This window comes from Corvus cornix, chromosome 2 (assembly GCF_000738735.6).
Source record: "Corvus cornix cornix isolate S_Up_H32 chromosome 2, ASM73873v5, whole genome shotgun sequence".
Classification (NCBI taxonomy): domain Eukaryota; kingdom Metazoa; phylum Chordata; class Aves; order Passeriformes; family Corvidae; genus Corvus; species Corvus cornix.
This window is the reverse complement of record NC_046333.1, coordinates 70915506-70942403: the sequence shown is the minus strand read 5'-3', so window position 1 is coordinate 70942403 and position 26898 is coordinate 70915506. Positions and strand designations below refer to the sequence as shown.

At 41.7% G+C, this 26898-nt stretch overlaps 2 protein-coding genes across 4 annotated transcripts in view; one reads left to right on the top strand and one right to left on the bottom strand.

Moving 5' to 3' along the window:
* The window catches only part of PIGN (phosphatidylinositol glycan anchor biosynthesis class N), a 106310-nt gene extending 95024 nt beyond the window's left edge, over positions 1 to 11286 (bottom strand). For both annotated transcript variants that reach the window (XR_005601417.1, XM_039548843.1), the window contains exon 1: positions 11230 to 11286. The gene's annotated coding sequence lies outside the window, so the exon portion shown is untranslated. The remainder of the gene's footprint in view (positions 1 to 11229) is intronic.
* Positions 11287 to 11499: 213 nt separating this feature from the next.
* The window catches only part of RELCH (RAB11 binding and LisH domain, coiled-coil and HEAT repeat containing), a 76858-nt gene continuing 61459 nt past the window's right edge, over positions 11500 to 26898 (top strand). For both annotated transcript variants that reach the window (XM_039548408.1, XM_039548407.1), the window contains exon 1: positions 11500 to 12220. In XM_039548408.1, the coding sequence (XP_039404342.1) occupies positions 11737 to 12220 (484 nt within the window). In that variant the 5' untranslated portion in view covers positions 11500 to 11736. The remainder of the gene's footprint in view (positions 12221 to 26898) is intronic.

The window sequence follows — 26898 nt, the reverse complement described above, 5'->3', positions numbered from 1 at the left end:
CAGCCGCTCCTTCTGCCTGTACCTTAGCTTACACTGCTCCTTGAATGCAGGACTTTGTGTGTCACCACTGTGACACAACATTGTGAAAAGTATTCTGTCCTCAAGCTTACAAATACTTTCTCACAGGTACAGAGGCTTTGGAAAGCTCCTAATTGCACTCAGCTGAATGCAAATTTCTCTATAGAGCCTGGTGCTTGACTGTTCAAGACAAAAACACGAAAGGCATGGAAATAACAAGGATAACAATTTCAATAACAATTTCTTCCTCACAAGAAAAAAAATAACCAGGATAAAAGGAAAAAGTGGATTAAGCACTAGCTTATAGGAAAAACCAAAATCCACAGCCTGTCGAGAGAAGAAAAATTGAAAGGTATTAAGCACACACACTTTTGAGGATGAGGAGCCATATCTAAGTATTTATGACTAGTGTCAAAATATCTCTGCCCTCAGGTGCTTGGCCATCAAAAATGTGGATAAACAAACTGTCACTTGAAAATACATCTTACATCTTTCTGTCAAGAAAACTTAAGCCAAGGATATCTCAATATTTTTGTGTCCTATGATATTTTTGCAGGCAACCCCTTAGCAAGTGATTTAGTGCAGCACCTTCCACAGCCCTTATTTTCACAGGGCAAAACACAAGCTTTGCTCAAATTCTGACTGCATTACTCTGCTTTATTCTGTTAAGTCATTGCCTATCACACCAAGAAGAAAGAAAGAAGCTCTCAGTCTTGTAGATAAGAGAAGCATCTTGCAGCCTATTTGCCACATGTCATTTCTTACTGCCCACCCAAACACATCACTTGTTACAAAAGAATCCTAATACAGTTCAGACAGCCAAATCAGCTCCTTTACAGCCTCAGCCCAACAAGTAAGCAATATATCAGACTCCAATTTCTTCCTTTCTTTCTACATTTTTCACCTTCTGTCACCATCTCCTAAACCAAATACAGAACCAATGATGATACTGTCCAACCCCCAGTATGTCAGACCTTAAACTATTCCAATAAAATATTTTTGTTCAAACAATTTGGAGTCAAAAACACAAGCTGGGGTGTATTCTTAAACAAAGACCCTTCTCAGATCCTTAACAGGAAAGTACTAAAGATCCACCAGGCTACTCACTGCCCGTTAAATTCGAGTTGTTCACATGAACAAACGGAGCAAGTAGAAAATGAGCAGTGCCCAGGTGATGCCAGGGGCTGCAGAAGACTTCAGAGCTTCTCACTTCATTGGATGCTGTACACAAGCAGAGAAGAGAGTGAGAAGATGCAGGGGAGCTATCAATCTGGGAGACAGCAAGGCAGAACCAGCAGACACCTTTCTTAAAGTCTAGGAGATTAAAGAAAGAAAAGTAGCAAGGACCTTCTGACTGCAATTAATTACTTTTCCAGAATAAAGTGACACGTGCAGATCAGAGAAGGATTTTTTTGGTGGTTCTTTCCCCTCACTCTGAATTCTCAGGGAGAAGGTTAAGCTCCCAGCTGGTGGCAAATGGGATGAAAAGACTCTTTCTTTCTTTGTATTCACACACATCAAAACAATACCAAAAAATCGTGCTATTAGCTACAAGTTCCTCACCAGCAGCCATGTCAGTGCAAAGACTAAAACACCCAGACTGTGAGGGTGGCAGGGAAGCAAGACAGCTGCAATGTGCCACGCAAGCCCAAACCTTCTTCCCATGAGCTTTTCCCTCTTTTCAAGTTCATCTGTAATTTGCTGACAAGACTGCTTTTTTTAAAACCTTCTTTTTGACTCATGCCATAGAAGCTACATCCACAGCACACCAGGCTGGACCAGGTCCCTCAACAATTAACAGGAAAGCTGACATAATTAAATGCAGCACTCATTTTCCCCAAGTAATCTACATCTAAGTTGCATTGCCTCTGAAGTTACAATCTCTCAGCATTATTTATAAGGCAACGAAAACCATACCTCTACTGCAACACAATATAGTTCTTCACTAGAAATGTAACATTTCCCTTTTATATTTTTCTTTCTCCAAATATGCAATAAAACATGCACAAAATACTGCATGGAATATGCCCCATTGGCAGGAATATTTTCTTAAGGACAACGAAGTGTCAAAACAAGGAGCTCAAGGTACATTAGTCATTTCTTTTAGAGGGACCATGCTTCACTAATACTGTCAAGTCTGTTGATTAAGATGAATAAAATCCATTGGAAATGCATTTTCAATAAGCATCAATGGCCTTGGTAAGTATCTTTTACAGAAAAAAGAAATAGACAAGAATGTCTGCTGTGCTTCTGACTGACTAATATTTTTCAACTAAACAGTGTTGTGTATTTTGTAATTTAACTGTCAAAGTGGTGACTGTACAATTTGTCCACACATAAAAAATTATCCTTTTTCTTAGGGCAGAGAAGCAAATAGAAGTTGGGTGGTCTGACAGTAGTTTGAATGGTATGGCAGCTATACAACATCTAAGACGGTGTTAGCAGTCCGTACCCTCTTCTTTTATTAATTCAGATTTTTAAAGAGCTACACTAGTCAGGAAATGCACTCAAATCTTTCCTGCTGTCACAGCCCATGCACCTATTGACTGCACAAGGCTGGAATTTATACAAGAGACTTACCAGCCAATTCTGAGTAACTCCCATATCTTCACCCACTACTTAAACATAGGAAACCCCAAATCCTCATCTTGACTTCATCATGTATGAAGTGGGAAAATAATAAATTCCCTTTTCCTCTCTCCCAAATTTTCATTTTCTTTCTCTGCTGAAGTATAACATACTCTGCCAGACAATGAAACTGCAACAACAGTATTTCCACTTGCTCTGGCACTGAAGTGGCTTTTGTAATTCAAACCACCTGCTTAAAATTATTTTATGTTCAACTTGTTCACTGAAGTATTAGGGATTGTAATAACAAATGACAACTATTTTAAATTTTAAATGGGGTTCAGTAAAGCACATCCAAACCTGAGGCAAAGAGCTCAAAGAATATTTAATTTTCTTTTTAACATCACTTGATAATCAAAATTACTCTGCCTGCCTAGAAAAGTCTCTTTTGCCAGAATTTTTCAGGAAGAAATGTGACTATGGCCTGCAAAGCACCAATGAAACATCAAGTGTCCCAATACTTGAACATACTGCAAATCAGTCACCCCAGTGTCAGTCTATGCCATTTTCTGTGAATGATCCTTTAACATGGGAAACTGTATCCACAAGTCTCCCAGGAAAAAACCCATACCTGAGAACAACACTGAAAACGGGACAGCAGCGATAAAGAGAACAAGAGCACTTCTTTAAGAAACAATGACTGCTTTGAGGCATGAAAGAGAAAACAAGAGCACCACCCTTCGGTACCAGTTGTTAGCCAAGTGGAGGCAAAACAGAGTAGAAATTCAGCATTACATCCACTCAGTATGCAGGCAGCTAGAAATTCAGAACAAACAAAACCCAACAACAAGAAACCTTGAGTGATCGTGCTGTGAATTATTTCACTGGGTCACAGCACTTGGAGTACCTATGCCTGTTCTCTGGAGGTATCTGCAAATCCTCTCGCATATTTCTTGATTTCCAAGTCAGCAATACTCTGACAGCAGGTCTTCTTCAAACATTGCTGTTATACAGCCTAACATCATATTTTCATCTCAATAGGGATTGTTTAATTCTTTTTTGTGCTACCACAATTAGCAGATTCCCTCAGACTTCTACATTCTTGAACAAAACAAAAAAGTAGGGTTTTTTTCCTGTCACTGTTTTTTTTCTTAACCTGCTTGGAGATTTTGTAGACAGATTCTTCACATTAAAAGTTTTATGGGACACTTTTAGGGAAAGAACATCAGCCTGACAGTATCTGACAAAACACATCCCACCATCCCAGTTTCCACAGGTCAGGGTCAAGGGACAAGTGGCACTTAAAGAGACCACAAACACATGGAAGAGAGCTTGCCACAGCAGTCTTTGCTCTAACTGGAGCCCTTCCTCACAAACCAAGGCTGAAGGCTCCCTGAGGTATTTTTAAAGCCATTTGGAATAGAACTATGCAATAAAGCACACGTACCAATACAAGCACGACAGTTCTGCCCTTTAACAAGAAAAGGGGCAAGGATCATACTTTAAAGTCATACAACAAATATTAATGTAGAACGCACAGGGATGAGTATGGAAAAAAAACAACTTTCAGCTGCAGTCCTGCAAAACTAGTTTGCAAATGTATTATACATACACACAGAGGGGAAAAAACCACCCTTTAACAAACAAAAAACCCAAACAGTGTTTGAAGTATGTTCTGTAGAAGCTACTATGAATAAAGAAAGTTTAAAAAAGTTGGCACTAGTTGTTTTTCTTCTATTAAGTCACATTTGCTTATTGATAGCAACCATTACAAATAAACAGGAATTATGTCAAATAGTAGCAAGCACATCTGCTGAATCTTATATAGAAGCCTCTGAATGCAAATTTACCTATAGCTTCAGTTTGAAGGAAGAAAAAAAAAAAAAAAAGGACCACAACCTTCTAAGCATAGAGTACCACTTTCATAAAAGGCATACAGGAGTCAAATAACCAATCTGTAGTTTCCCACCTTTCAGAACTTGGGGTTTTTTTGGTTTTTTTCCTCTTACTTAGAAAAAAAAAAAAAAAAAAAAAAAAAGAACGGACTTCAGAACTTTTTGAGCTCAAAAGTACGACTTAGTTGTGCTAGCCAGTTGACTATAATGTGTAGCTGAATACTATTCAACTGGCTAGCAACATCTATACTTTATATATCTTTACCTGCCAAACTTCCACTCCCAACAAAGCTGACAGAGAAGCATGCTAAGCTCCCCCCTGAGAACAAAAACCCGTTTAAGACCAGAGGCGAGCACACAGCAGAAAGCAATCCCAATGGGAGGTGCACTACACGCCCCACCCAGGGGTGGGCACAGCTCGGAGGGGGCGGGGGCCGGTGCCCGCCCACAGCCCGGCGCTCTCCAGGGTCCTGCGCCGCTCTCGGCACCACGGCAGAGCCGGAACCTGGGAAATCCCAGCCCGCAAGAACACCGTCGGGAAGTACTGCTTCCTCATAAGGAAATATGCACAAGAGGGGGGAAAAAAATCCCAATTCCTTTGTTAGCAAAACAAACTTTTTAAAAGAATTGCAAGAGTCAAGCTGTAAAGTGTAGAAAAATGCCAAAAAGGACGGATTATACCCACTTTCAAAGAGCATCAAGTAGTAATATAAGCATACACAGTACTTGTCCAAGGATACGTTGAGGTCCAGTAAGAAATCTTTATGCAAAGGAATCACCTTCTCTTTAACTCTTCCACCAGCAGCCATACTTGCTAGCTGTTCACATAGGAAGCATTTCCTTAAGCTCCCACAGGACACAAAACTCACTGAACTAAAAATTACTGTGGCCTGAAATACTGACATTCACTTTAGAACAAAGTTCTCTTTGCTCCTACATCAGCCTCGACTAACCAAGTAGTTAACATTCATTAGCATTTATGATATATCAACTTGCAAACACCCTCCACTGAAGCCCTGTGAGCTTATATTTGGTTTTATGACAAAGCCAAGCCGCTTTTCATTTGTATAAGACACCTTTATTTTTCAGCTGCTGATTCACTCTAATAATTAACGGAGACAGAACATTACTCCTGAAAACAATCAATATCCTGCTTCTTTGCAATATGGGGAACTGCTGATTTAAAATGAAACCTCCCCAGCACTCAAACTCTTTCAGCAAATGAACAGCAGTAGATTCACTGTAAAGAAAAAAAGAGCTCAGAAAACAAACCAAAAACCACTAGAGAGAGACACAGAAACCTAGAGAATACAGATGGGCAACAACTCCCCGGTTCTCATATTTGAGGTGATCTGTGTATCACTTATTCACTTGTACCCTGCCACCTATAGAAACTTGCTTGTGACTAAAAGCATATTTTCCAAAATACTTGGGACCAGCAAGGCAGATATATTTTATAAGGTATTTTATACAAAAACAGCTGTCACGGGGGTAACAGTTAAAAGAACAAGAGGTTTTCACAGTTACAAATACTGCAAGAAAAACCAAGCCAGTACAGCTGCAGAGAGCTGTCCTGTCCTCCTCTGCTCCTACCCACTTATTCCGAAGCCAAATCTCTTCCTTGGGCTGGCACAGCCATGTGTACAACTGCATCATTAAGCACTCTAGAGAATTAATTCCACTGAAAATACCGTCAAGGGGAAAAAAAAGAAACCAAGCAGAAGGAAGAATAAAGACGACTTTGCTATAGTTTCGTTCCCTGAATTCCCAACACAAACCTCTGTGTTGGCAGCAGGAAAGGATGCCATCTCCTCCTAACAAAAGGCCTAACTCAGCATGTTCAAAGCCTGTCCTCAGACTCCTTCGTTCTTTGAAGCCTGCATCTCACATCAGTTGCAGTCAGCAGGCCATATAAGGAAAAAAACGGGGAATTTTTTTCAAAACTGTGCAAATACTAAATTGAAGAGGAATAATGTGAAACGGACAACAAAAGCACAGAGCAGCTTCCCTTCCCTACCTCCACTGCCCCTCACGATGGTGAGGCAGGGTAAGGCACCCATCTCAGAGCCATCTGTTACCCTCTGCAAGACCTTTCTGGGCAGCCTACAGTCCAGACAATGGGTTCCATCTTCCAGGCTAAGGTGAACAAGGCACAAGTAATTCAATACTCAAGTGTCAGCAGTGTCATAAAAGGTCACATCTTTGACTCATAACTTACACTTCTTCACTCAACTGTAACAGCAATTTTTGCTTATATATTCATTCTCACAAAACCATAAAAATACACATAATAAAGTGTGAACAAGTTTTCTAAAGTACTCCTTAGGCTCTCAGTGTGTTCGGTCTCTTTTTTGATGGTAGGCTTCCAAATACCCACTGTTTACAGTAACACTTCAAAACAGCAGTTTTGGAGGTAGAAAAACACAGCCAAACTTGAATTCAAAGGGATTTTGGGGGGTTGTTTTGTTTAATTCAGATTTTATCTGAATCACATTTTAATTCAGATGAAATCTGATTTCATGGGTCATTATCACATTTTTGGTGAGGCTGAAAATATTTCCAAGAGCCCCTTCACGCTGCTGTACTACCTTTACTTAAAATCCCAATTTAACAAACCCTTTATAAAGTAAATTTTTCTGGGTAAAGCTAGGTCTGAATGTAACACACAAGTAACCATTAACTACTGATACAGGCTATTCTCATTAAAAAACATTCACTTGAAACTGGGATGGACAGATACAATTTCAGAGACATGGCAGAGGTCTTTAGGCAGAAGCTACCAACATTATGAGTCTCAACATTTGCATTATTTGGCTCCTGCAGAATATCAAAGTATTTTAGAGCCTAGAGTTTACAAAGCACTGAAATTCATTTCTTAAGGTCTGAAAGCAAACATAAAAATCATAACTACCTTCAAGCTTCTTTTGAAAGGAGGCAAACGCTAGTCTTCAATAAACATATATAGACAAAGATTCTTTCGGGCAGCTCAGTTTTAGAAGAAAACTTAAGCAAGAGTTGGTAGAACTCACAGATGAGCATTATTTTAAAGTAGAAATCAGATTTGCTTCAGATATTTCTCCATTATTTTGCTCCCTGTGCCTTAATTGGGATCCCAATCAGATGAAAAAAAGCTACCCTACTTCCTTGTAGGACTCACTAGAACATAGTAATTCATATACATCAAGTATTCAGCACAGAAAAAACTCCAGTATGTACCTAACAGAATTAACTTCTTTGAATGAAATTAACCTCATCTGTGGAAGCTGAAACAGAAACCCCCTTAAATCTTGACTTAAACTGTGTGTTCACTGGCTGTGAGAATGGCTGATGCTCTACCAGAGTACTGCAGAAAGAAAGCACACTTTACACACCCACAACCCCACCAAACAGAAGAGGGAACCTGAAACTGGTCATATGTTTAAGTTCATTAAACTCTGAGGCACTAGCTCAAGAGTCAACACTCCTACCAAAATCAACAGATTAAAAGCAAAGCCTGTTTTTTTCTACTCATTTTTCATCTCGAGAACCATAAATTTAAAAGTTCATGAAACAAAACATGCATAGACTGAAAAAAATTGTTTACACCACCTCCTCCAAAAAAAATCTTCAGATATTTTTTATACAAGCCCATGTATTTTGGACACTTAGCTTTCCAAGATGTATTTAGATATACTGTTCTTCATAGAACTCAAATCCTTTAAAAGTTAGAAGGAGACAGCAACTCCGGTAAGAGACAAAGCAGCTTGATGAACAATCTGCCTCTCTCAGAATGACTACTGAATAACTTGTAGCTGTCTGCCTCAAGTAGACCTATATAATGCTCCATTTCCAGAACTCATGCACCTTTTTCTGCCTCACACATCCTCTGAGGCACTACACTATCAGGCTTTCTTCTCCAGTTTCTCAAAACAATATCCCTTTGGCATATAAGAAATTGTTTTAAGCATATTGTTAAAAGCACGTTTTTCTACCTACACTCTTCAGTCCTGGAATACACATTTCAGCGGAGTTAAGTTTTTTCCTAGCCATCCAAAAACAATTTTGGAGCAACTGAGCGACATCTGTAAATATTTAGTTTTACAAACCCAAATAAACCTCTTCCAAAGCACTGAAACAGTGAAATGCTTTTACATTGATTTTCGGTGTGGAAGAGTGAAAACAAGTCAGTCCTTACTGCCACAGCGCAGAGAAGTCGGCAGAAAGGCGTTTCTGAAGAGAAAGGCAGGAGGGAGCGCTCCGAGTCCCCCCGGGCCGCACGCCCTGCTGGCACCGCGGATCGCCACCAGAGGCCGCTGCAGGACCCCGGCACGGCTTTCCCTCCTGCCCAGAAGAGCAGGCAGAGCACCAGACCCAGCTCCTAACAAGTTCACTCTGAACACGCTCCAACTCGCCAGAAAGGAAAGGAAAAAGCAGAAGGTTTCTTTAAAGGTTTTCAATTCCACCGGAGCAGCAACACTAAAATGTTTTTGTCCCTATTTTTATTGTGATCCCACCACATACAACTATTTTACTTCATGCTACCACCAGTTCATGCTCTGCCACTTAGGCTCTTTTTGTGTATCAAGAACATAAAACAGTAAAGCAGTAATAAAATACAAAGTTTATTACAGGACAGAATGCTAAATTGATTGTAAAATTCATGGGAAAATTATGCAAATCCAAAACTGGAAAGCAGAGTCTTTTACAGCACACCACCATGTGAATGGAAGAGTTCAGAGTGAGTACTCAAGAGTGCTTTTACATCTCCATGTCACTGCTAAACAGTCACATTATTCTATCACCAGGAGTTCAGCCCCAATACACAAGCCCTAGTGAATCAGCTTTACACAGAACTTCCATTAGTGGGAATGGAACGATATTTTCAAGAAAACAAAATAGAAATCAATGCTGGCCCTGTTTCAGTGAGCTGAACTTCCTTCAGTAGCAAACACTACCGGCTGCTACACTCCGGCTTCAAGTTTTTTGCCAGGTAACACACAAAGTAACCATTTTGCATCATCTTTTTAAAAGTGGTAACTTCACACTTCCAGATGCACAATTTCATGGACTCACAGAATTGCTATGGTTGGAAAAGACCTAGAAGGTCATCAACCATTAACCCAGCACTGCCAAGTCCACTGCTAAACCACATTCCCAAGTGCCACATTCACATGTCTTCTGAATGTTTCTAGGGATCGTGATCCCACCATTTTCCTGGGCAGCCTGTTCCAATGCCTGATCACCCTTCCAGTGAATAAATTTTTACTTACATCCAATCTTACGGATATTAGGAAAAAATTCAATGGCACAACTTGAGGTCATTTTCTTTTCCTCCTATCACTTGTTACCTGGGAGAAGAGGCCAACCTCCACCTTGCTACAGCCTCCTTTCAGGCAGTTGTAGAGAACAGTAAGGTCCCCCCTGAACCTCCTTTTCTGCAGGCTAAACAACCCCAGCTCCCTCAGCCAGTCCTCATATAACTTGTGCTCCAGACCCTTCACCAGCTCCACTGCTCTTCTCTGGACACACTCCAACACCTCAATGTCCTTCTTGTAGTGAGGTGCCCAAAAGCAGACACAGGATTCCAGGTGCAGCCTCACCAATGCCAAGTACAGGGGGATGATCACTGTCCTGGTCCTGTTCACCACACTATTTCTGATACAAGCCAGGATGTCATAGGCCTTCTTGGCCACCTGAGCACACCGCTAGCTCATCTTCAGGCAACTGTTGACCACCACTCCCAGGTCCTTTTCTACTGGGCCAGTTTCCAGACACTTTTCCCTCAGCCTGTAGTGCTGCCTGATGCAGCTTGTCCAGGTCCCTCTGCAGAGCCTCCTCACCATCCAGCAGATGAGCCCTCTAACCCAACAGGAGTATCATTCTGCTCGCTGTTCCCTTTTTCTGACTCAAGGACTGTGCATCCTGAGGGTAACTCATGTTGTTAAACAGTGAGAAAAAGAAGACATTTTGTACCACAGCCTTTTCTTCATCCTTTACCACTGTTTCCCTCTGCATTCCATAAAGGATAAACACTCTCCTTAGCTCTCCTTTTGCTGCTGATGTATCCATAAATACATTTTGTTGTCTTTTACAGCAGTAGCCAGATTAAGTTCTGGATGGGTTTTAGCCCTTCTCATTTTCTCTCTGCATGACCGCACAACATCCCTGTAGTCCTCCTGAGCTGCCTGACCCTTCTTCCAAAGGCCATAAACTTACTACCCATCTGTGCCCTCCCTAATTCCAGCAACACCTGATGCTGGGAGATGGCTCACACGCCCACTGGGAACGCCGAGTTACAGAACCACTTAGGTTGGGAAAGGCCTCAGAGATGATGACACCCAACCCATGACCGAACACCCCCATGTCACCTAGACCATGGCACCGAGCGCCATGTCCAGTCTTTCCTTAAACACCTCCAGGGACAGTGACTCTACCACCTCCTTTGTCAGTCCAATGTCCATCTGCCCGGGGACCCTCGTAGGGCGCTGCTTTCCCCGGGAAGCCCTACCCTGGCCCGCTCAACGCAACCCGGCGAGGGTCTGAGCCCCGAGACCGGGCTCTGAGGCCAAGCCAAGCCCCGCATCCCTCCCGTCCCAGCAGCGCCCTGAGGCTATACGGGCTGGCGGCCGCCGTGGAGGCCGCGGAGCGGACCAAGCTTTGCGGAAGCGGGGAGGCGCCGCCCGTGCCCAGCCCCTGCCCCGGGGGCAGCCTTGGGATCCGCCGCCCCCTCCCCACGGGAAGCGCTCGGCGCGCACGCGCCAGGACTCACTCCTCTTCCCCCGCCGCGGCCCACGGCCACTTCCGCTTCCGCTTCCGCGCGCCGGCCGCGCCCCGGCCACGCCCCAGCGCGGGTGCGTCACGGGGCCCCGCCCCCTGCGGCCGCGCCCCGCGGCTGTGGCCACGCCCCCGGCCCCGCCCCGCCCCCTCGGGCCCCGCCCTGCGCGGCGGGGGCGGAGCGAGGGCCGGAGGGGGCGGGGCCGGGTGCAAGGGCGCCGCTCGCGGTTGGCTGCGGGAGTTCTCGCGAGAGCGAGGATCCGGAAGCGGCAGCAGGGCGGGTGGGAGGCCGCCGAGGAGGCGGCCGGGAGTCGCTGTGGCCGCCAGTGGCGGCAGCGCCCGCAGCAACAGCAGCGTCGTCAACATCAGTAACACCATCGCAGGGGACTGGCAGCGCCTCGGGTCCCGGCCCCCGCCAGCAGGGGCGTCTGCGGCGGCGTCTCCGCGCAGGCTCTGCCCGCGGTAGCGCCCCGGCAGCGGTCGCGGCGCGCCGGGCTGTAAGATGGCGGCGGTGGCGGCGGGCGGGGGCGGCAGTGTGAACCCCTTCCTCAGCGACTCGGAGGAGGACGAGCCCGAGGAGCCCCGGGCCGGCGGCGGCAGCAGCAGCAGCACCGAACCGGGCGGGCCGGCGTACCCGCAGCAGCAGCCGGAGCCGGCGGCGGGGAGCCCCGAGGAGCTGCCGGGTCTGCGAGCGGCGGCGCCGGGCGATGCTACCGCGGGGGCCGGGGAGCTGCCGCGGGTGCCGATGGACGCGATAGCGGCGCAGCTACTGCGGGACCAGTTCCTGCTGACAGCGCTGGAGCTGCACACGGAGCTGCTGGAGAGCGGCCGGGAGCTGCCCCGGCTCCGCGATTTCTTCTCCAACCCGGGCAACTTCGAGCGGCAGAGCGGCACGCCGCCCGCCGGCGGGGCCCTGGGCAGCCTGGGCGGCGGCAGCGGGCTCGGGGGAGCTGGTGGTCGGGAGCCGGGGCCGGGCAGCTCAGTAAGTGACCCTGGCTCGGGGCGGGGGGGGCTACGGGAGGCGGCGATGGGAGCGCGGGGCTGGGCGGGGTTGGCTCTCGGTGTCGCTGGGCGGCCGGGAAAGGCGTTTGGCATCGCTCCTTGTTCCAGTCATTCCTTGCTCTCTCTCTAATCAGCGTGGGACTGGAGGAGGCTGTAGGAGTGGGGCAGGCGGGCGCTGAGGAGGTGGGGTGCCAGAATCCGTGTTACCCTGGTCCCACAGGCGTAGTTTGATCGAGCTTCGGTATCCCTGTGAACGTCACGGGTGTTTGCCAAATGCGGAAGAAATGTGAGGAATGGTAATTTCAGCCTTGATTTTCAGCAGTGCCTTTAGTGCCCACTGCCAAGTGATAAGTCATACGGTTGTAGGAGAAAGAGTGGGGTGTTAAGCCGTGAGTGCTACATTTGAAGTCTAAAAACTGTCAGAAATGGGGTATAAGGAGCTAGGGTGTTATTTCTGCTGGTGCATCTAAAGATAGGTCTGAGTTTCAGAGGTCTTGCACAACTAATACGATGCTTCCTGTAATTAATGCTGCTATGTTTACCAAGTGTCTGTAATCTTTGGTTAGCCATGTTGGGATTTGGAGATGGGGAACAGTAAATATACTGAGTTGGTATAACTTCAGGGAGCAAAAGGAGTGCAGATATTGGGACAGTTGTTGCATAGCTGGCCTTAAAAGCTTTTGAGTTTTAAAAGTAGCACACAGGGCTTAGAAAAAAATCACTTGTGTGTCTCGTCAGTGTTGCTGTCAAGAAACGTAAGATCCCTACAAAGGAGATAGCCTGTGGAAGTGGCTTTGGGAGACAGAAGCTGCCCAGCCATCTGACTTTTGAGGACTTAATGAACTCGGGGGAAGGTATTGAAATGAAAGGAATTGTGGGTAGCAGACAAGTGAAAGACTTAATTATGTGTTTGCCAAGATACCTAAAGGCATTTTGTAAATAGTCCTGTATTTTTGTTTCTTTTAAGAGTTTCTGATGTTGCAAAGACACGAAGTTACACTTAAATTTTGGAAATAACTAATAGCATCTGGAGGGCTGGGATAATAGAGGCATCTAAACTTCAATTTGTTAGTGCATTTCAAGATCTTTTTAAAAATGTATGGCTTTTTTTAAAATTCCTGCTGTGTTGTTTATGTTCTGCTTGTCTTGTTTATGAATAATTAGAGTTTCATACTTGTCTTTGTCCAGCTGAGATCGTCAATGTGGTCGTCTTCATGATATGATTAGTGAATGTTGGAAAAACTTGTGCTTCAGGGCTTTGAACTGATACAAATTTCTGTTTCATCCCCAAGGTGTTTCCTTGGGGATTCCAGTCGATTAATCTGATTGATCAAATATTCTCTTTTCTTTGTTAACATAAAACGTTGTTCCCACTTACTGATACTGCGCATACTCCACAATTAGAAAAACAGCAGCCTGTGTAGCTGTGTTGTTATGCACACAAAAAAAATGACCTTTTGCAGTCTTAGACCAATGTACACTTATGTAAGAACATCTTAATTATTATTTTGCTGACCTGCTAATGGTTAGATGCCTGTGGGATGTCCCTATAAAAAAAAGGAGGAAGGAGGCCGTAGCAGTGGGGGGAGAGAGAAGGGGGGACTCACACTTAGTTTGGACAAATTTATTAATACTGAAGTGCTAAAATTAATATCATGCTAGACCTTATCCTAAAGGGGTGCCTTCAAATCTGATATCTACAGTAGGTTAGTGCATTTCAAAGGGGTTTTTTTGTTTCAACAGTGATTCAAAAGGCACTTCACATTAAGTGACATTGAAAGGTGACAGATGCAGAACAATGAAAAAATATTTTTCTATAGCTCAAGCGGCTTTTTTAACTTAGTGCCATCACACTTTCTTGCAGTCTGGAGTCCAGCATTGAGCTAGCAATTGTGACAGTGCTGTTCAGATGGATTCTGGTTGAACAAGAGCTGATAATCTCATACTTCTGCAGTTATGTCATTTTCCAGCTACTAAAAAGTAGATTGCAGAAGACTCTGGTGGGCTGAAAATCATGGGGTTTGGAAGAGTTCCCTCGCTTTTTTCTTAAGCATCTAGTATTACTTGATTTAGGTAGATGACTGAGCTACAGTTCAGATCCAAGAATAAATCTGAACAGTTTCCTAAGTTAGTCAAAATGTCCAGTTGTGTTGAGAGACCCAGCCTGTTCTACCTGCCTTTGTGGATCTTCACAGGGAGACTTGCAGAGAGCGTATGAGAGAGTTGTGCACGTACCTTCTCTTGCTTTAACATGCCCAAAGGTATTTGAGAATAAACTACTAGTTTTCTTAATAGAAACTATTGATGTAGAAAGTAGTGCAGGTTGGCATGATTGCCAGTTCAAGGTCATGTGAATTTTATGCTTCAGTGAAAAAAAAGCGTCACATTGTTTAAAAAATTGTTTCTATTGATTTCTAAAGTCAGAATTTCTTCTCAGTGCTAGCTTTGTACCTGCTCCTCCCAACCCCCAAGTAAGATGAATTTCTCTGGCTTTATTCTGAGATTTTTCATAATTTGAGTGGATGCAGAAAAACTATGACTGGCAATTCTTATTGAATGTGAAATATGTTTGGAATGCTGCCTGAGGATTTCCACTGAGCAATAGAAAGCTTTTGTACTTTATGTACAGAATGGGAGAACTCCCGTACAAGTGTTCATTGCCTAAAAGGACTCTAAGAAGTGCCAGTCTAAACTCTTGAGTGCATGCTGGAATTTATTTTGGTGTGCTCTTTTTTTTCTTCTCTTCATCTTCAAAGACTGTTACAAAGAGATTTTACTGAAGTGTCATTGGATTTGAACCAGCATCGTGTGGTTAGTGAGTGACTTAGAAGCTGTTTTGTCTTTGAACCGTGCTTCAGAGTGCTTGGTTGCAACAGCAAATGACAGATGACTGGTATTTCTTACTTTGCAAAACACCCTTCCTTTTTCCATCAGCAGCAGCAACATCACATCTACAAACTGAGATTAAGATATGTTGTAATGAAAAATGCGGAAATGTATCTTGTGTCTAGCAATTTTGCTTTTCTAGTTTGAAGCAAATTCAAGCCGTAAAGGAAGTAACACTATTCCTTTAGATGCACAGCACCTGGGTACAGTCATCCTTCGTGTCCTGTATCTCAGCTAGATGTTCCCAAACTTCTGAGATCTTCTTCCATTGCTTACAATAGCAGTTGCTCCGTGTCTGCTAGATCATTTTGATACCACTTTACTAATGCTGGTCATGTGAATGGTATGGTTTGGAAGTCCCTCCTTCTTACTGTATTCAGATCTTTTACAAGGCTTTAGTTACCACCTACACATTAAATATAAATTTTTGTCCCTATCATTTTTGCATAAGAAGGTACAGTACAAATTGAGACACTCAAAATTTAAACTGTTGCTCAAATGTCTCATCTGAGTTCCTGGACCACAAATGTGTTTATTATATGCATGACCATAATTCAAGCTTGTGCATAGTGAGTGAAGAAAACTTTTTTAAATTTGATTGACATGATGCCCTTTGGTTGCTCTGTTTGATGAATGCCCTTTCCTGAAGGAATGCAGCTTATACTGGTAGAACTAGTGTTACTCTTAAAATTTGCTGTTTATTTTGTTCTTAATGGCTACAAAAGCTCAGCGTTCACAAAATTTGAAATAGCTTTAATGAAAATCATAAGGAAGGAGTTTGAGCTCTTACGTTACATTTGTGGCTTTCAGGAGATGATTTTTCTCTAGTTATTGTCATAATAAAATTGTTTATAATTTTCCAGGGATTTGATTCCAGTTAGATTAACCTCATCGGTAAACACAAAGATATAAAGTATTGCTGCTTCTTCATAGTAAGCTCCTGGCTTTCTTTATGATTTGGGGTGTTTGATTTTCCTTTGGGGTTTTTGGCGGGGCAGGCTTGGGATTTGGGGGGGGCAGGGGCTGGATGGAATATTGTGAAGCATTGCTCTTTTTGCTTGTAGCCTTTGAAATTCAGATGGATCCTACTGCAAAAAGCCAAGCAGGAAGAGTGAACAGATTCTACTTTTGTAAGAGGGGGATGTCTTGGTAACAACTCTTCTCAATCCCGAGTCACAAACATTGTAATTTTGTGCGGGGCTTTGCCATGATTGGTGTTTCAACATGTTCTGAATGAAAATAGAGCAGAACAGGGCTACCTCCGAACAGTTCATTATACCTCAGCTTAAGTAGTCTAAATAAGACAGGAAATTGGGAAGACGGCAAATAATTTTTATTCTAATGACTACTTGTTAGGTGATTTGGTTTTGTCAGCTCAAGTACTTTGGCTTGTTACTTTATGAAAGCAAGCAAAAATATCTAGTCCTGTTGGCTGTATCTGCAGATACTGGGAGGTAGAATGGTAGCTTGTGGGTAAGAGTGGTTTTTCTACCTGAATTGGAAAAGGTGCTCCCCTGAGAAAGGACATGATGGAAAGGTGCGGATAAATAGGTAATCAAAGCTGCTGGTGTCAACAGATGGGAAAGGCTGATGGTTGTCACTTTTAATGAAGTACAGAAAACATTTGAAAGAGTAGAGGTTTGTACATAATGCTGAAGGGAAGCAGAGTTCACTTCAAACGTGCCAGAAAAGAGTCATGCCTGAATGAAACCTGAGAGGCTTCATAGTGCTCTGATGTTGGCTTTACTGATACAGAAGCCAGGTGAACTTTTCCTGTTGTGACTGCTTTAAACCCACTCCATTTGACTGACACTGGTGTTTCTGACAAGTTTTCAGTGACATGCACTTCATAGCTTACGAGCTTCTTAAGGCTTTTGCAACTGTTGGACTTGTCAAATGACTAAAACTGGGTCTGCTGGAAGCTGTCCCTGATGGATGAGTCTAAGCTTTGGCTAATGTCTCTGTTGGGCTGATTCGGGATATAATGGTAGATTGTTCAGGAGACAGGTTAGTCCCCATAAGTATGTAACTACACAAAGAAGTAACAAGATAAGGTAGCATGATAATCATTGCAGTTATGGACCAAGGAGGACAGAGTAGAAGCCACTACTACTAGGCAGGTAAATATCAAGTTATCCACTGAGTAATGAGTGACTATGATGACTACATTGTATTTTCCCCTGTAGTAACTTAGTGCATGTTCTGGTTCTTTTAGGATCCTCACAGCTATGATATGGGGAATTTAATTGCTTTTATCCTGACTTCTGTTCTGTTCCTGTGCCAGAGTTCCTGTTACTTTTTGATGTTGGGGAAAGCAGAAGTGAACCTCTTTGTATAGGCACTGTAGCTGGTTCAGTTATGTGTGAGTTTAACCATCCTGTGGCTGAAAGCTTCAGCAAGACAAGCTGGATTTGTGCTGAAGCAGCACACTATCCTTCTGATGGTTTTGCTGTTAGGGAAAGCAGAGATTGGGGTTTGGGTTTTGGGTAGGTGGAAAGAAGGAAATTGGAACGTTGAGCTAGAGCGTTGCATTTCAGAACCAACCACTGGCAACTTTTCTAAGTTCTCCCATGTGTAATTTCAATTCCGTATAAGTTACATTGAATTTCCTGTAGCTTTTTTTCCCCTCTGAGAATTACCTTTTTCTTGACTGAAGATGTGACTCATAAACTGTCCAGCTGAGAGAATGCTTGCTGAAAATTTCACACGGGTTTCATTACCTGATAAAAAAGGTTTGTGTAGTATTTGGAAGCAAGTTATTATCATGTAGCTACTGGTATCAGCTATGTTGGAAGCCGATCTGTATGCAGTTCATCTCTGCAAATTGAAAACTTGTGAATACTGGACTTCTATGTTCTATAAACACAGAATTAATGAAAATATGGGAAAAAGTATTTTTCAGGATGTTCTTACACTTCCCAACTAAATTAAGATTTTTTGCAAAATCTGAGCTAGGTAATTTATATTATGGAGCTCTTTAAAATACACCATGAGAAGGGCTTTTTTTTATGTAACGGTTAGTCCTGAAACCTTATATTGTTTGGTTCAAATTGACAACTTCCTGTCTTCAGGGTGCTACTTGTATTTGGTTTTCTAGTGTATTGTAAAGTTGCCGATTTGAGCAACTGAGTTGAAATCTCTAGCACAGGCTAAAAGATAGCATAATTCAATAAAGGTTTTAGGCCTTATTTATTTATGATGTGAATGCCTGAGACATGGCACTAAGCATATTGAGTGTGTTGGACAAATAGTTAAAAAGACTGTAATTTTTTTTTTTAAGACAAAGTTGAAAAAGCTTTTGAGAAACAGTGAACTCTTTCTTCCAGTGCACTGTAGGGTAGAGGCAATTTTCTTCCTCCCGTCCTGCAATATATCTCTGCACGATGGTGATGCAGCTGATTACTTTGTTGTTTAATTGAAGGAAATACTCTTACATAAAAAGTCACAGAAATTTTGTATTTATATAACAAGTACTTTTTCACCTTGTTTGATGTTAGAGAAGAGAGAAAGCCACAAGCTGTTTTGTCATTTGAAAAAAACTTCTGGAGTAAGAGAAATCATGGCAAAAATTATCTCGGAATCACAGCGTGGCTGAGGTGGGAAGGGACTTCTGGCGATCATCTGGTCCAACCTCCTGCCCAAGCAGAACCACTGTGACCTACAGCTGGTTTCCCAGGATCATGTCCAGATGGCCTTTTAAGTACCTCCAGGGATAGAGACTCCATCACCCCTCTGGGTAATCTGCGCCAGTGCTCAGTCCCCTTACAGTAGAAGTGTTTCCTGATGTTCCAAAGGAACCACCTGTGTTTCATTTTGTGCCCACTGTCTGTGGTCTGTCACAGGTATCACTGAGAAGAGCCTGGCTCTGTCCTCATTGTGCCCCCTCTTCAATTATTTGTACTCCTTATGAGACTCCCCCTGAGCCTTCTCCAGGTTGAACAGCCCCATCTCTCTCAGCCTTTTCTCATAGGAAAGATGCTTTGACCTCCAGTTGCTATTTTCCATTATTTTTTTAATTCTCTAGAGACTACGTGGACACAAGTTAAAAGTTAACTGGAAAATTTACTACTATCCTAAGATAAATGTAGAAAGTGGGCAAATGAGAACTTACCAAGATTTAAATATGAAAAAAACCTGAGAGAATACAGTGCTTGAGAATGAAGATAAACTTTACCTATGCGCTTTAAGTAGTCCTTCAGCAAGGGGAGCCATTTAAGGACTAAAGCGATACAATTTTGCTTGATATTAGCATATAACAACGGAAAGCTGGGTTACTGCAACAAATGGAAAAATCCTTGTGGTGCAAGTTAATGGATACATTTTGGACAATGCAGTGCTGCAGCACCAAGCATATGGAGTTAATTTGATGCTGTTGATGCTTTCTGATTTCTGCTGAAGCCAGCTGGGCTCATGAGCTGCGAGAAGTACCTTCATGCCATGCTTGTCCCTTAGCTGTTCTGTTTTGGGAAGGTCTGCTTGCTCAAGCACATTGCAGCTTGAGCTACTCCCTGCACATGTGTAGAGAGTCAGGCTGGGTTTGATGCTTTCCCCAAGGTCACACCCCTCTGGACCTCAAGTGTTCACTGCAGAAACATTCAAATGGCTTTGTGCAGCACTGGCTTAATTCTTTCAAACTCCACTAATTTGGATGCTGCCTGAGAGTGTCTATGCAGTAAGCCTCCCTCTAAAAGCAGCCTGGTCTTGGTATGGCTCTCCAGGAGATCAGCCCGGGTGCATCTGTATCGTAACCTAGTTCTGTGAGCCTGTTATTTCTGTGCTAGGGTGCACGATCTTATCTATTTTTTACTTGTAATTTCATCTTTCTGATGAGCTTCTGCAGTGTGCCTGTCATGGGAGTGAGAGTAATACCTTTTTATTGCAATGTATCTGCAAAATATTTGTTTTACATATCTGGTGGTTGGGTTTTTTGTTTTTGGTTGGTGGGATTTTGTTTGCTTGGGATTTTTTTGTGTTCTTGGCCAGCAAGCACAGGTTAGTTTTCCCTAACCAGCTTTAGGGGTTTACCCTCATATGCTTCCTATGAATTTTTAGAATTTGCTATTAATATGAAGTAGGTAAGTGTATTGATCATCTGTTTTCAATCTGCTGCCCATCATGGAGTAGTATTGAATGTCTGTTCAAGGTAATTGGTAAGTAGATTGCTCTGACAGCTTGGAAGTTAATTTTATTCTAGTAGCTTTACTTAACTAAGTTTTGTTTTCATTTGATGAGGGTATGGAGTCTTCTTTTCAGAATATACCAACTTGGAAAATTCTGCAGGTCTCATTGAATAAGAACATCTGGAGAGAGCAGAAGAGGCACTTGAGTTGCAAAGCAAGGTTGGTAGGTCAGGTGCTTACAATTTAGTGCCTGATACAGTGAATTAATTTAAGACTTTTTATTCCATCCCAGAGTTACCATAGTGATGTGGAATGTGTCGATCTGGTAAAATTTACTCTACAAGTTCAAGTTGGTTTAAAAAATAGTTACATAAGTCTGTTCCTACTGTAAAGGTTGCATGCTAGATCAAATGTCTGCTGCAATGGATCAAGTTTGCTTTGCTGAAAGATCCAGCATCAGTAAGCCTGGAACAAGTTGAAACATAGCAGAAATTTTAAATGCAGCAGACATTTAAAACTTTTCAAAGAAATATTGCTCCAGAGATGTCTTGTGAAATGTGGTACGGTTTAAATAAATTTGCAGTATCATTTATGGGAAATTAAATAGTTTAATTCTTTTATTCATACATACTGCACAACATATCTATTTCAGTTGCTGTATAATGTCACAAATACAAACTGCGAATTGATGATCACTTATTAAAGGGTTAATGATGCCTGATTGTTTGATTTAATGTAGAAAGGACTTCATTAAAACTCTTTGGGTTTTCACATTATCCCACACCTTCTATCACATGTGCTCTCTCTCTCACAATTTGGTTTATTCACATATGCATATATGTGGTTCGGGACTAATATGGGACTTAACCATGTACAGATAAATACAAGAAGAAATTTATTCTTTTTCCCAGTTAGCCTCTGTCCCATTTCCTTGGCTTCTGCTATTTTGTGCCTATGATATCGTACAGGATAGCTGAAAATACAAGTTATTCAAGGACATGGTTTTTTCAGACCAGTATCTCTAGAATAGAGCAGGCCATCTGCTGCATGACCGTACTGGCTAGTTTGCTCTAGGTCTGGAATGTTTAAGGTAGGTAAAATACCTCATTTGCAGACTTTTTTACTGCCAACAGAAACAGACCTAAAATGTGTATTTATACATCTGCATTTCCTTAGGTCTGAATTTCAATAGTTCTTTTATTGTATCTGTAGCACAGAGAAGAAAGGAAAAAAGTGTCAGACTTGAGTAATTTTCATAGAAACTTCTCAGTTGGGATCTGTTATCAGAGTACTTGCTAGTTGGCCTGTGTCTTTGCATTTAAAAATCAGGTAGGTGTCCTAAAAGTAAAGATAAGCTATACCACATAAAATGTGGGTACTGTTGTCCTTTGCAAGATGTCTGTGAAATTTTTTTCCAACCTTTGATTTCCAGACACCTTAAAGTTTCAGCTTTGATCTCTTCGTGACATAATTTTCTTTTAGATGGAGAATTTTCCATCAGAGGTTCCCCCATGCAAGAAGGGGTTTATGTGTATATTGGGAGGAGGGACAGCTTAACTCGTAGGAATAGCACAGGTCATCAGGAAAAACTTGTGTGTTTTCTAAAGTTAATGGAACTATATGATTATTTTAAAGCTTGTCTTAGTAATAATCCATGGCTTGTTGGTCAAAAAACATTGCGGTAGGGGGCTTTTATAGCTTCTCACATTTTATAGATCTGAAAGAGTATCTCAGAGTAAGTTGGGGGGTTTTTACTTTAATTCTTCCACATAGAGCTGTAATTGTATGCTTTTCTGACATTTATAATCCCCAACAACTTTTTTGTATGATAGTTCATAATTTTTGGAGTCTAGTTTACTGCCGTGTGTTAAGGTGTAGTGTATTTGTGGGTTGAATAATCCTGTTTTGTTTTGGTTTTTAATTCATAATTCAATCAAACCTTAGCAATTCCCTATTTTAATAATTGTTCTACCAAACAAGTTTTCAGTGCCCAGTTCAAGAATGAAGTGCAACTTATTTCTGTTGCTGCCGAGAATTGTATTCTGGAGTCATATTGGGTTTTTTCTTACTTAGCAGTAGCCATCAAGATGATGATGCTAAGCAATAATTTTTGATAGCCTCAGTCATTCACTTATGTAACTTTCAACGTCTGGTTTTATTCAGGATAAGCTAGAAGGCATTAACCTGAGATGGCTTCTAAGTAGGGTTGTACCTGACTCTGAACTGGGATGCCTTGTTGAATGTTTGTCCCTAGTGAAATTCTATGTAGTGAAAATTTAATTTAGTGAAGAGTGTATTATTGTCAAATGAAATTACTACTAGTGGATTAAATTGCTTGTAAGATAGTTCTAACACTAATGTTAAAACATTTTAACTTTCTCTAAAGTAAAAAATAAAAAGAAAAAGACTAATGAAATAAAAATTCCATGCTTCTAGAAGCAGAGCTCTGCTTGGGTGAGTATTCAGAGTTCTTGATATATATCTTTCTAGTATCCAGCAGCATGAATATTCTTAACAGTTTTTTCCAAGCCTGTGCTATGTTGTGTGTTCCCGTTTGATAATGCTACAGTAATTGACAAATAAAATTGTATTAAGCAATCAGGTAGAATGTCTTCAAATAGTGGGTTTTTTGTTTGGTTTTGGGGTTTTTTTTTCAATGCAAAGTCATGTTTGTTTTTTCTTCTCCAAATAGTGGTGTGCGAGGGTGGATGTTGGGAGTCCAGCTGATGGCCCTGATATAGCATGATGGATATTAAGTTATTATCCAGACCTTTTCTATCTCAAAAAAACCCAAAAAAGATTGTATCTCCCTATGATATGTGTAAGCTATCTGCCTACATCTGTTTCATCCTCCATATAGCCATATAATTCATGTAAAGCCTAGCTTAAACTGGGAAATATATTGTCCTAGTATGTGCAATATCTGGTGGGATATTGCAGTCTGATCCTGACTGGGAAGGATTCACTTCTAGTTCCATATGTATGCTAATCAAAACCCGACTTCCAGTGGCCAGTTATTTCTTCAATCAGTTTAAAATGTGGTTAGCCAGCTATTTCACCCAGCAGTTTGAAATATAGCAATAGTCTGGTTTCAGGGTTACAAATATTTTTCAATACAAGTGAACATTTAGTTAGCATTGCAAAGTGAATCTGTCTTGTACAAGCATAGTATCATTTCTTCTCTTTGAATTTCAAGGAAAAAATGTGGAGTTCTTGGTCTTCATATGCTCCATTTGGTTAATTGTTAGTACATGATATGATTTCCTGCGATCTTAGAGGAAATATTACAACTGGGCTGTTTTATCAACTAGTAATTTTTTTAAGATCAGTTGGATGTTTGCAAAGTAAATGCAAACAGCTGCTAAAACATTAAAAATATTTTTTCTTGAGCCTTCCTGTCAATAAGTAATGCTGCTTAATTTGGCTGCGTTTTTAGTTGATTTACGGTGTCATGTGCATGTAAAGGTTATTTAATGTGATTTTATAGAAGACTGCAACTTGCTTCTGCTTAATGCACATACTGTGACAATATGGCTAATATGAAAATACAGCTAATAGGGTCCTTGTTGGTGTCCTTTAGGGTAAGCTGGTAAAAAACAATCTTTTTATCATCAGAGTGAATGAAATGCAACCTTTCTCATATTATGTATGTCAGTGGAAGGGGATGTATCACTTTGAGGTTTCCTTACATTTTCCTACTTTGGTACTTATGCTCAACTTGTAGGGAGAGCTGGATATATGCCTAGGGAACAGAAGGTGTCAGCAGAAATCTGCATGTCATCTGGTGGCAGTTCTGGGAATAAGGAAGGAATTAAAATTCCTTTCCTCTGGAATGAAGCAATATTTTAAAAGATTGTGTAAGTTAGTAATCAAAATGTAGTGTTGAACATGATTTTTAACTTCACAAATGAAATTAAACACATTGGATTTTTAAACAAATGGATTAAATAACTTCTTAACTTTGAGTATCTTTGAGTACATGAATATTGGCATTCTGATTTCGCTCATCCTTTTCCAGTGGTAAAGGTAAGAGACAAGAACTGTGCACAGGCTCTCCTTTATTATCCCAATATGTCTCCTGGAATTTCACTAGTATGAATTATGAAAACCCTAAGCCAATTTCAGTGCTTCCCTATGCACCCGTGGCACTTTCTTGTTCCATATTGAGGTGATCCATGTTCTGCAGTTGTTTGTGCCTGCATGTCAAAATTGTTCTCATTACTTTGCTTTTACTGTTTCTGAAACATGAAGCTGACAGCAATTATTTTGCCACTATTCACTAGGAAAGCTTTTAGCAGAAAGGAATTGCTAATTCTAAAGTGTTTTAATTCAGAGAAATAAGTCTAAAATCCATGCACAGGAGACTGTTGGTAAGAATGCACATACCAAGACAACAAAATGGATTCCTGCTGCTGTGTTTCTTTCTGAGAAAGAAGCAGATTTCAGCCAAAGTGTACTCCTTTTTCACAAGTTTCTCCACAAGAAATTCCTTCGATATTCTTTGCCAGATAACTTAAGGCTAAGATTTTTATTTTTATTTTAAAAATTACTTAAGTATATGTTTTCTTCTAATTTTTTTTTCTTTTCCCCTTTCAATTCAGAAAATAATTCTCTTTTCTGAATGCTGTAGTTGAAATGCTTCCACTCAGTGTCTTGGAGTACAACTATTTGTACTTCAGACAAATGATGATATTTCACATTCTTCAGGTGAGCTGTGTGCCTGAGCACAGCCCTTCCCTTTGGTTTCTTTCCTTCAGACAGCCCTGTCCATTTTCCTAACAAATGAGGCTGTTGTGCTGCCCGTAGGGAGGTACCTTTTACACCCTCTGATCCCTTGCGGAGCAGGTACGTCCTTTATGGAAGTGTAAAATACGAGGTTCTAAGATGTTATTCCATGATTTTTCCGGACAATGACATTAGTTGTAGGAGTTAAAGCTCTGCTGATGCCTGCCTACAAAGACAGCGGTAAGCAGCGAGGCCCCAGACTCCGTTCGGTGACATTTTAGGTAGGGGAGGCGGTGGCGCGGGCTCGCTGCTCTCCCCTGTGGGCGCTGCTCAGCACCGCCCTGCCCGGCGGTGCCTGTGTGCCGTGACTCTGCTGATAATGAAACTTCTTGCGTTAGGGGCTGCGGTACTGGGCGTGTGCTTTTGTGTGGGAAGGAGGGTCAGCATTACTGGCAGAGTGAAATCATGGTAGCGGGAAACAGGCCGTGGGGTTGGTGTTCCTTAGCAGATCTTCCTTGGTTTCATCAATCTGAGTCTAGCTGCTTGTGTGTCTTCTCAGTGTTGGCCTGTATGAAAAGGAAGTCAGATGTTTGCTTTTATTATGAACACTGTAATGATAAAGTGAAGTCTAAATGGTGAATGTACAAGTTTCAACCCTGAAAATTGCTGCTGTGCATGCAGGGGTGGTGCTTAAGGCAGTTTCTGGGTGTTGAAATAGTAAACCCCCTTGGTGTTGCTGAGTTCCTGTAGGACCATTAAGGTTGTAGAACTGATTGATATTGTGAGTTGTTGGATTCAGTTGCTGGTATGATCTTAAACAGCTTCTGTTGTGTACATCCTGACAAAGATTGTGATTACCCCCTTCTTTTCTCTAGGCAACTGGGTTTTGGTGGTTTGGGGTTTTTTCAAGAAAATTTTGGCTTTGGCCAGTAAGTTTGTGTTTTATGTCCGGGTTTATCAGTTTTCAGAGGAGAGCCTTGGTCTCTGAAGTGCACCACTAGTCATATAAAGAAATATTGTGTTGCTTATGGCTTTGGATGCTTCAGTAATTGTGATGTGGTTGACTTAAGTTGAAAATTTGAGCATTGTTTCTCTGATATTACTTTGCTTCTGTTCACAGATCAATTAGAAAATTGATCTGTGAAGATGGCAAGACTGCAGGAGGGAACTGTTTTATTTCTGCATTTGCCGTAGCGATGCTGTATGTGAGACTTGGTTACTTCTCTTCAACATCAGCTTGTCACTGAGATCTCCATTTGAATGTTGTGTATTAGATTTCAAAAAATGATCTTATAACTCCCAGTGGAATAAGTTGGAGCAGTATCTACTCATCACGGTGTTGGGTGTTTTGAAAAGTCAGTTCTAAAGACTTTCATACTGTGCATGCAAAATTCATGTTTGCTTTTGAACTTAATCTCTTCAAATGTGATTCCCCACTGGTTTGTTTTCACAACAGTCCATTTTCCAAAGATGATATAAAACAAAGAGTTTGTACTGTGTTGCTAAGCTATAAAGAACAGCCTACAGAGAATTATTAAATCAGATTAATGTCTGAAAAAATTGGAGAGGGTAAGACTGGAACCTGCATATGAACAAGGATGTTTAAAACCGATGACTGAATAGACACTCACTGAGGAGCAACAGCCTGTTTCATTGTTTGGATAAGAAAACACTGTAACAGGAAAAAACCCTGTGGTTAGATATAAACTGTATACTGTCATATACTATATGTCCATGGAACAGACAAGTTATGGTTTTCAGGCAAGTTTTGATATTGTGGAACTCAGCTAGAGTTGGTAAGTTTAGTATTCTCTGTATCTTTTCAGTGTAAATACTTTCATCAGTCTTAATTCAGGTGTTATTATTTGAGTGCAGTGCTGGTCTACATGTAGAGAGGATGTCACAAGACCTTACAGTACAACTTAGGCACA